The sequence below is a fragment of the Chrysoperla carnea genome, chromosome 1 (assembly GCF_905475395.1).
Source record: "Chrysoperla carnea chromosome 1, inChrCarn1.1, whole genome shotgun sequence".
Lineage (NCBI taxonomy): Eukaryota > Metazoa > Arthropoda > Insecta > Neuroptera > Chrysopidae > Chrysoperla > Chrysoperla carnea.
The window spans coordinates 26,296,669-26,307,389 of record NC_058337.1 but is presented as its reverse complement, the minus strand read 5'-3'; the positions used below and the strand labels follow the sequence as shown (position 1 = coordinate 26,307,389).

General features: G+C 26.6%; 1 protein-coding gene across 1 annotated transcript in view; it reads right to left on the bottom strand.

Annotated features, from left to right (window-relative positions):
• Positions 1 to 461: 461 nt before the first annotated feature.
• The window catches only part of LOC123296805, a 34,410-nt gene continuing 24,150 nt past the window's right edge, over positions 462 to 10,721 (bottom strand). The window contains exons 2-5 of the mRNA XM_044878499.1: positions 2,207 to 2,586; positions 2,067 to 2,146; positions 1,906 to 1,979; positions 462 to 476 (exon numbers count right to left, since the gene is read on the bottom strand). Of these exons, the coding sequence (XP_044734434.1) occupies positions 462 to 476; positions 1,906 to 1,979; positions 2,067 to 2,146; positions 2,207 to 2,586 (549 nt within the window). The remainder of the gene's footprint in view (positions 477 to 1,905; positions 1,980 to 2,066; positions 2,147 to 2,206; positions 2,587 to 10,721) is intronic.

Sequence of the window (10,721 nt, the reverse complement as noted above, 5' to 3'; positions counted from 1 at the left end):
TAATATTTATAAACAATTTTCAGAAGTTATAGGTAAATTTAATGAAAACGTGTTTTAAAAAGGGTTGAATTTATTTTGAAAAAACATGTTAAATTTTTTATCATTCATCATAAATCATTCCATTTAATTATTCTATGTTTTAAAATATGCAACAATCTAAATTAAAATATAATTTTATTTTTATTTTTTTTGTTAAATTATTTATTTAAATCAAGGACGATTTAAATGTTTTGTGGTAGTGTTTTTGCCATAATATAAAAAATGTTTTTACTTTGCAACGATTCTAAATATAATTTTCATTCTTTCATTATTAAAATAAAAAATAATGTTTTTTTAATTTATTTTTTTATAATTACATTTATTTCTTAATTTGTTTGTAAAAATTTGATTGTTGAAAACTGAGGGAGGAAATTATACTTTTTTTTAATTTAAAATATCTCACCGGATATATATTTTTTTAATCAAGTGATATTCACCTTGAAAATAAATTAAACAATGCATTTAAAAAAAAAAATTAATTTAGAAAGGTATAATTTTTGTTTTATTTTTTTGACGTCATAAATATGTTATGTATGTGTGAAACAATATTAGGCTTTTATAGGCAATGTGTGAAAATTAACCAAAAATTTAAAGTTTAATTATTCTTTTAAAGGTTATTAAAACAATCTAAGAAAAAAAGTAACGATTAAACTCGAATATTCATTTTTTATGTAGTTTCTTCTATGAGAGAATTTTCGCATTTATGACATTTACCCATACCTATTTCTATTTAAATCAAAACCTTTTAAGATGCATTGCTTGATTGTTAAATTCATAAAATTTTTTTATTTAAGGCAGTTGTAATTAATATTTCAAGCAGTGGATCATAGAAATTAGTTTATGTTGAATTCTGACAATGTTCGATGAAATTATCGGTAAATTAATAATTATGAATTTGTAAGAACTTATACTTAAGAAGTTATAGTATTTAGAAGACATTAGCTTATGAACATATACCATCATGATTTTAATTTTACATTGAAGTTTACTAAAAATTAGATATTTGAAATAATAAAATGTTTGAATAAGAAGATTTGACTTCTTTATTGATCATAATCCTTTTTCTGCTTATTAAAAATATGTTTACTAATTATCCGGTAAGCTCAATAACTGCATTGGCAACATTTCATCGCTACAATAAAGTGTTTGGTTTTTTCAAAAGGCTTTCTCGTTGGCTTTTTCAAAGGGTTTCATCTAGTAATTATCATAAATTTGTCATTTTTGAGTATAGCTACGGATGGAATTAAAACAAATATCTTTGCGCTATTTTAAATTAAAGTCGTAATATTGTTATGGTCTTTGATTTCCATAGTCCATGGTAAAACATAATATTTATAAATAATCAAAGAATGAACCTGTTCATCAATATTTTGTCATTAAAAATCAGCATTTTTGAACAAAAATGGTCTTCAAAGAAAAACAAACCACTTAAATTTAATTTATTGAAAATTTTATTTCAAAAAGTGGCTACATTTCGATGAAACAATTATATGAAATAACAATTTCGGGTAAAACTCCGTTTTTGTTTAAACTGTACGGTTTGCGGAAAAATGTTTCGAACAAAAAATATTACTTGTTTAATCAATTACAACTGTCTATTTTAAAGTGTTCATCTATCGATGACCAGTTATGGAGTAGAGAGAGCTTTTTATTGAGCTTGAAAATTTGGGTCAATATTAATGTCTGCATATGATGTGCGCCCACAAACCCAACATTTTTCGCTTGCAGTATTTAATTAGTCAAAAGTTATTTTTCGAGTTTCAAGTGTATGTCAACTTAAAAAAGCACTCTGTATATTTATTTTAAAAATTAAATTAAAATTAAGTGAACTAGCTCACATAAGTAAAGAATATCAATGACACTTACCTGTTGAATTTCAACATAATCAACACCATGTTGTGACGTCACATTTGGTTCAACAGTAAATATTTTTAAACCACCTTTTTTAATTAAACCATCCGTTGGTTTTAATGTTAAATTAAATTTTTGTCCAAATGCTTCTAATTGTATATTTTCTTCTAATATACGTACACCATTATTTAATGGTATAACAGTTTCTAAATGATCCTTATCAGCTTGTTCATTACTGGATAATACATTCACATTACTTTTTGTAAAAAACACTTTATCACTTTTATATTTATTTATATTATCACTTTTTTTATACTTTGATAAGCCTGGTGTTGTTTTTTTAGGATATTTCTTACTAAATTTTTTATTTTTATCACCATCTTTTACTAATTTACTTTCACTTTTATTATCGACTACTATTGAGTTATCGGTTGAATGTTGGTCATTATTAATTTTATTACCGGTAGGTTCTTCATCAATTAACATATAATCTGCTTCATCAATTAATGTTGTAGTTGTTTCAATATTTTGCTGATTAATATAATCATATTCTGTAGAAGAAGCTGTGGAAGAATCTTCGTCATTATGACTTGGACGATTAGGTTTTATATGTATCACTTCATATTCAGGAACTTCGAGATGTGAATCTACGTGGAATATACTTCGAATTTCATCTAAATTCATATCTTTATGTACCTGAAACAAAATTAAAAATAGGATGTTACTTAGCTGTATTACATTATTATTATTACAGACTCTACTAAATAGATTTGATTGTTAATTGAGAAGAAATTAATAAGTTCATTGAAGTTGACGCCTATAATTTGTTTATTGACGATTATCGATATATTATCGATATTATTAGATATATTATGTATATCAAAAACTCATTACAAACCAATACATTATTATTTGGAGTAAGGGAGAGTGGAATAAACACAAATAGTGAGAAATTCGAACAGTAGAATTTTGGTGTTTATATAAAACGCACTTAAAAAAAAAAATGTTTTGATGGTCATTATTTTTAACCCCCGAACTAACAAAGTTTGATCGCTATGTGTGTGTGCCTTTCTGTGGCATCATAGCGCCTAAACGGACGAATCGATTTTGATTTTTTTTTGTTTCGTTTGAAAGGTAATTTAATGGAGAGTGTTATTAGCTATGTTTCAAGTGCTAGTTTAGATTCCTGTACCCGAAAAAACTAAAAAATTGGCCATGATCTTCTAAATCGATTCAGTTTGGGAAAGGCTTAAAGGAAATTATTTGCTAGTGAAAAGTATACTACTATTTCAAATAGTGGTATACTTCTCACTAGCAAATAGTGAATGGTCACTACAAATTTTGTACAAATGTAGTACAAAATAGTGATTTGTTTTACTTTTCACTAGTTCGTTTTTAAAGAGTAGTAAATTTTTAATTAGAAATATTTTCCTAAGCAAAACATAAACCAACAGAAAACCATTGAACATATAATATATTTTAAATCATTCAAAACTATTTCTTTAATCAGTTAGCAGAAATTTCCTTTTATGCCAGTTAGTTATATGGTCTAAGCTAATGTTTACATCCTCCATTTTTTATATAAATTAGCAGAAATCAGATTAGTATTTTGGTGTCAAGAATAGAGATGTAAATGTCTGTTTTACCTACTTTTTCGGACTTACTCATAGAACTTTTACGAAATTTGTTCTTTTGTTTGTTCTTTTACTTTTGATGTAAAAATAAATATGTAATAATGAATGTATTAAAGATTCAACATGTTCAAATTACTCTTACAGTTGCTTATAAATAAGAAAATTCATATGTTTTGTTTCTAAAAGAGGTCTTTGATGTGGACATATTTCTTTATTAACGTATATTCTGCGAGAGAAGACTGTATGACTATCGATATACATGTAATTATGCTTGATTGAATTGTTGAACGATTGTCATACAGTCCAGAAAGCCTGCCCTAAGGCCATAAGGAACATGAAGGTCTCATGCGAATTCGAAATCTCCTGAGCCATGATACTTAAAAATCTGTTTCTAAAAATTTAAGGATTCATCTTCCGTAGCTTAAAGATTATTTGGTCTTTTTATCTAACAATCTACGAATCGTTTTTAATAATGCTTTGCCAGTGATTTATGGCTATAAAAACTTAATTTGTTAAGCTTTTGTAAATTAATTGCGTTAGTGATTAGGTGTAATTGTTTTCTAAGTGGTCGGTTAAATAAATTTTTCAAATAGAGACAAAAAAACAATATATTATTATAATTGAATAAATCAATAAATATATTATTTGTTGTAATAGACATGTCAATTAAAATTACAATATTCATTAATTAATAAAACTCGACTCAAGGTTAATTCACGGAGAACTATTTATTTTTGTTTTACAGACAAAACATTTAAGAACAACTTTGGTTGCGATTAACTCATATATTATGAAATGTTTATGTCGAAAGCTATTTGCTTTTGAAAAAAACAAGTGTGTAGACGCAAGGACTGATCCAAAGACTGATTTTGTATAAAATCTGAAACTAATTATTTGTTAAACAATCTCAAGGCTCAGTAATATCTTCCCGGCTTTGTGAGAAGATGGCTTACATAGATTATCTTTCGAATTTGGGCTTATAATAAAATCTTTGTGTGTATAATTTGCGATAACACGAAAACCTATGAATGATTTGTTAATTAATAGCGTTTATGGTTTGTGATGACGTCACGTTTATTTCCCCCAACTCAAAAAAGTATAAATAAGTAGTAATCTAAGACATATTTTAAAAACGGTAAACCATATAGACTTTTAATTGCAATTGCAACTCAATTATTTCATTTTTCGATTTATCAGAGAAAGTTGAAAACATGAGTTATTTTACTATGTTCAGAAAAACTCTTACCAATTCTTTTTTTTTTTTTATTTGCCTCAATCCGATCAATATAAGCAGAAATATTCAAGAGAACGTCATCAAAGAAAACAATCTAGAGATAAAATCGCGTGCAGCTTGCGAAACCAGCAAACTCATTTTTTGTATTTTACAAAAGATATCTATTAAAAAAAATTTGCCCTTTGCTAAAATTTTTCAAATTCATTTTCAAAATCCGGTATGTTTATCCAGCAATAAAGAGTTTGAAAAATTTACAAATAAAACTTATTCGCAACGTGCGTGAGTTTTATAGGAGGCGTTTCCATGGTCATGATATACTACTTTAATAATATAATTGTATGGATGCATATATAATTGGATTGCATTTATGGCTTACCTTTAAAAATTTATATTATTGTCTCACAAATTTAAATGAATAATTATGATAATTTATATTTGAAAACTAATATATTTACACAATTTGATTTCTTATTTTCACAATTTTTAATGCATTAAGTTTAATTAATTAATGTTTTTCAATAATTTTAATTTGACATTTTCTATAACATTAACATGTAAAGAACTGCAAATTAGTAATAACAGCCTCCTTTATCGTCAAAATTTTTCATTGGAAGTGCTGGCATCGATTTTATTGTCTCTGCCATGACTACGAATACAACGAATAGATGATAGAAACAAAATGCTTTTTTTTAACAAACATTTAAGTAAACGTATAAAAATTTACTTTTTAATTTAAACGCTTTGAATCAATTCAGTTAAATAACACGTACGAATTTGCAGTTATTAAGTATACACTAATCATAAATGCAGTAAAAGTTTTCAAAAGATTCGGTAAGCAGAAAGCAACTGCCACAGGTCACAAACCAAAGCTATATTCCATATCTAGGAAAACGAAATCTTCAGCTTCGGTTAGAAAAAACAATAAAAATTATATATATGTATTATGACGTAGCATGTATATGTAGACTATAATAAAAATCAATTTAACGTATATAAAGAAATACTAACCAACATCATTAGTGAAGGTCTTAAATTAGAGTGAAAGTAAGTATAAATGTGTGATGCAGACGAAAGGTCAATAATTATTAACAAATTTTATATTATTTTTGTCTTATGTATCTTTTTACTGTTTATTTTATTTTTGTATTATACTTAAGTATATATGTCTATATTTATACAAAAATAATTGCTTGATTATTAAATTACCTAAAATTGATAAAAAAAAATTATGTGTAAAAAACATAAATAAGAAATTTTTGACAAAATATTTTGCCATGGGCAACATTTAATGTAATTTATTTTTATTTGAAAGAAATTCAATTAAACTTAAATATACAAGGTAGCTATCATTTAATTTTATCCATTCAGACTGCTGCGAAATTATGAGCCGAAATAAGAAATTGTTTGAAAATACATTTGATGTCAGATTAGAAAATAATGAATAACAGGATGATATCTTTAGAGGCTTTAAAGTATCAAAGATTATTATTGAGAACTCTTGACATTTGATATAAAAATATCAAATTTGCCTGGATAAATTTTTAGACTATAAATACGTATTTTGATTACAATAAAGTAGTTTGAATTAGCTGATCGTATTATCCTCTTGGTATATGATCTCCAGATTCTTTGTAACTTGTCCCTTATTCAGAGTCACAATAAAAACACCAACTTGGTGAAAATCTCACCATATTAGTGACGAACCTGACTTATTTCTGGAAATTAGCTAATATGACTACAATATAGTTCAATTACGTATTTATAATACAAAAATAGGCATTGTGCTGAATTCAAAACACATTTAGGACTAAAAATTAGAAAAAACGTTTAAATAATTCAGAATTAGGAATATTTGTTTTCATTTATGGAACTTAATGTGGACTTTGTTTTCCTGAGCACCCAAAGTTTTATTCTCATAAACAGAGCGGTCCAAGTTATAACAGCAGGACTTCAGTAAACGGTAGATACCGTTAAAATAATGATTAGCTCTCAATACACTAACAGCCGGAAAACCCACTTTTCTCACAAATGAAATTTTTCCAAATTTCAAAAATTGCCAAAATGACTGTTTAGAAAAATCTGATATTTGACACACAATATGAACTGAGCATTCTTCAAGATTTAAAGTTGTGGTCATAAACTACGAAAACAAGCAGTGGAGAAGTGGATGTCGCTGCCACCATAATTTTATATCATGGCTAATTCTTGAATTCCGTATAAGGTAAGGTATGTGAAAATTTTGCCTTGAATATACAGTGTTAAAGTGATTGTTCAGAAAATCTTTTGCAGTCAGTATTAAAAGATAAAACTTGTTTTTTAAAACCAATTTCCATGCTTATCAAAATAAAATTATAGCTTAAAATTAAGTAATATATTCTTTAATAAAAAATTATGTTTCTTTAATCTATTATTTATTTCTTTAAGATGTAATTCATTAAGAAATTTTATTAATTTTCTTATTTTAATCTTCTCTTTTTTTTATGTAAAAAGATATTAAAGGCGTATTGATGTCTGGTTATTGTTTATGAATAAAATCAAATAAAAATAATATTAATAAAAATTTACTAAGAAGCATAAACACGGTACCAGTCTTTGGGTTTTTTTCTTGTATATTAAAATAAAAAAATAAATTATTACAGAATTAAAACATTGTATTGTACGGTACAAGTCATGTATAAGTGCTTATGTACGGTAAAAGCCCGATTACTGTTAACTTGAAATGCTTTATTATAGTGCTCAAAAATTATATCCCGAATATACCAAAACCATGGAATCGTTTTTTTAATTCTATTGTTACAAGAGTCAGAATTGTCAATTTTTCGTGGAGTGTTATCCTATATGAATGTAAAAGTGGCCTTTGTGAAATATGATTTAAGATATACGATGGTCTTAAGAACATTTTGACATCCGTTTTGATCGAGAGTATTCTTAGCTATGTTTCAAGTACGAGTTTAGGTTTGCTAAACTGAAACAACTAGAAAAGAAGCGATGATCATCTAAAGGATGGGGAGATTTCTTGAGACATAAGTTAGAACACTATTGATCGAATTTCCTTTTAAACAAACAAAAAAAATCAAAAATCGTCTATACATTTTGGAACTATACGATGCCACAAACAAATCGATCATACTGCGAAGTTCTTTAAATTTGTAATATATTATTATACCATGTATATGAAATATAGCAAACTAAGTTCAGTCCCAAGTTTGTAACGCTTAAAAATATTGATACTATGAACAAAATTTGGGTATAGGTGTTCATAAAATTTGTCTGTCCGCCTTTCATCACGAATACTCAAAAACGAAAAAAGATATCAAGCTGAAATCTTTTTTTATAGCGTACTTAGGACGTAAAAAGTAAGGTCGAGTTCGTAAATGAGCAACATAAGTGGGTCTTGGGTCCGTAGGACCCATCTTGTAAACCGTTAGAGGTAGAACAAAAATTTAAATGTAAAAAATGTTCCTTATCAAAAAATAATCCACTTTTGCCGTGAGAGCGCAAATTATGCGCAAATTGTATAGTATTTATTATATGGGAATATCAATTATATATGTATGACATGTATGTATGTGTAATGTGACAGAATATTCAACACTGTCTATACATGGTATTTCAAAAATTAACTCATTCTATTGCTTGTTTTCTTTAATTTTAACTAAACATAAAGCTAATCAACATATACTTATACTACATCATTTGGATGTAGGTGGAGGACAGAAAATTATAGAAAAGTTAGTAGTTAGAAGTTTTGTCTTCGATTATCTTCGGCAGAAAACTGTCATTATCGCAGCTTTTTACTTAGTTAGCCTTCTTATTTACGGAAGCTAAATAAATTAAGTTGGCATATTATCACTACTCATACTTGAATCTGTGATATATCGTTTCGAAGCATACAAGGAAGCTCGCAAGTAGCAAATTTAGCTGTTATGATATCGAATATATTTATTTGCAGTAGTATACATACATAATTAAGAAAGTTATATTTGTAAGATTTATCACACATATAAAGTCTTTAAATGATCTGATATTCGGACTTATATAGTACTAAATATATAATAAAACTTGTTTAAAGTGTTATCTAACTTAACATTTCCGTCCAATACACCTTTCATTTTCAATAATGCCCTTCAGGCTTTATATGTGTATAATGTATATACTGTAATTGTATTTATAATAAATACATATTTACTTACATATATACATACACCTCATTACATGAATTATTTACAGCCAATGGTGAATTAATGTTTTGAACTTTCTGCTATAAAATTATTGTATTCACCACGAAAATTGAAATAAAAAATATTATGACTTGTTTATGTTTTTATAGTACCTTGGCTGTCTCAATACGAATTTGAGGGAAAAGTTATTGTATGCGTGTGCCTCTTAGATCGTGATCCATAGGACTTTTATACAGCCGGCTCTCGGACTATAGGTGTGTTTTAAAAACGTATCTTGTTTTTTCAATTCTCTCTAAAATAACCCGGGTCTAGGTCTGTCTATTAACGAAATGCTTGAATTTCTCGATTAGAATTAGTACAAAGGGAAATATTAATTACGAAAAAAGTTGAAGAGCATAAATTTTCCTTTAATTTAGAATGCAAATGCTAGATCAAATTTTTTTCTTATCCGTAAATTTTGGCCTGATCTCTTAAAGTCTCATCAATTACATTTTGTTGAAATGCAACTTTTTATTGAAGTTTTTTAAAATTTATTTTAAAGAGTTAAATTTTTAATACCTTATTAAATTTCCATTATGTAGGTAGGAGGATATCAATATTCTTCTATTAGTATAAACTACACAAATATACTGCGAAATTTTTTAATAATATGAATCATATAATATTTCACCAAAAGTCGAATTGGAATTGAAACATTGTTATCGATAATTTTACAAAAGAATCCATTTAATGAGGTGTAAAAAGGTGATTGTAACATGTATTGTTTTTTTGAGACAAGGTTGTTAATAATTAAGTATTGTTGATAGGCAAATTTTTTAGTTTTTAAAATTTTTTTATATATTGTTAATTTAGTATCTAAATACAGTTTATTTCCTTATAAGTTTAATTTCAATAGGATGAAGTTCACGTAGACACTTTTATAGAATGACTCTTGAATCTTTCTTTCCATTGCCAGTGAAATTTCAATCACTTTTTGTCGGATCCCCTCTTTTAGTGCTTCAATATTGTTTTGGTAGAAATGACAATATTCACAGCGGAAACGCAATATTGGAGTATGTTCATCACTCCATTCTGACTAAATGAAAGATAGGAAAAACGTGATAGACGAAAGGAAATTATATTATATTGATTTCTAATGCAATTTAATTAACAAAATTGACTTAAAAACACAAATAAACTGACATTGAAACCCCAGGAAATTTTCTTCAGTAATTAATTTTCTTTTTTATGTAGTTTTAACTTGAAAAAGATAATGGGGAAAATATTTTAAAGTATGGACGACCAGCGATTATATTTTAGTAGTACTTTGTTTGTCCTTTATTGAGTACCTTTATTATAAAGTTTATTTTATTATGGTTAATTTTATACATTTCTTTCCTTATTGAACAATTAGAGAGTAAAGATAAACTACGTATTGTATCATCGATTGATTACGTTACTTAAAGCGGGCCAAATGCTCGTAGCAAAAATTAATTTCTGCCTGAAAAATTAAAATTATGCTTCATTATTTAACCATATTAAAATTAAAGTCCCACGAAAATGATTTGATTAATTCTTTTAAAATTTGAGGAATAGTATGTGACAATACGTGGGTAGCAACAAAACTGTCTGGAAATAGGGCATATTCATGAAATTTTTTTTCGTATATCTTTACAAAATATGAAAATACCGTTAAAGAGATGACAAAAAGTGAAATTAAAACTAAAAGCGGCCAGTAAATATGGATAATATAAGCATTTAAAAAAATTAATTAGATACATATCAGACCGAAAGATTAGACAT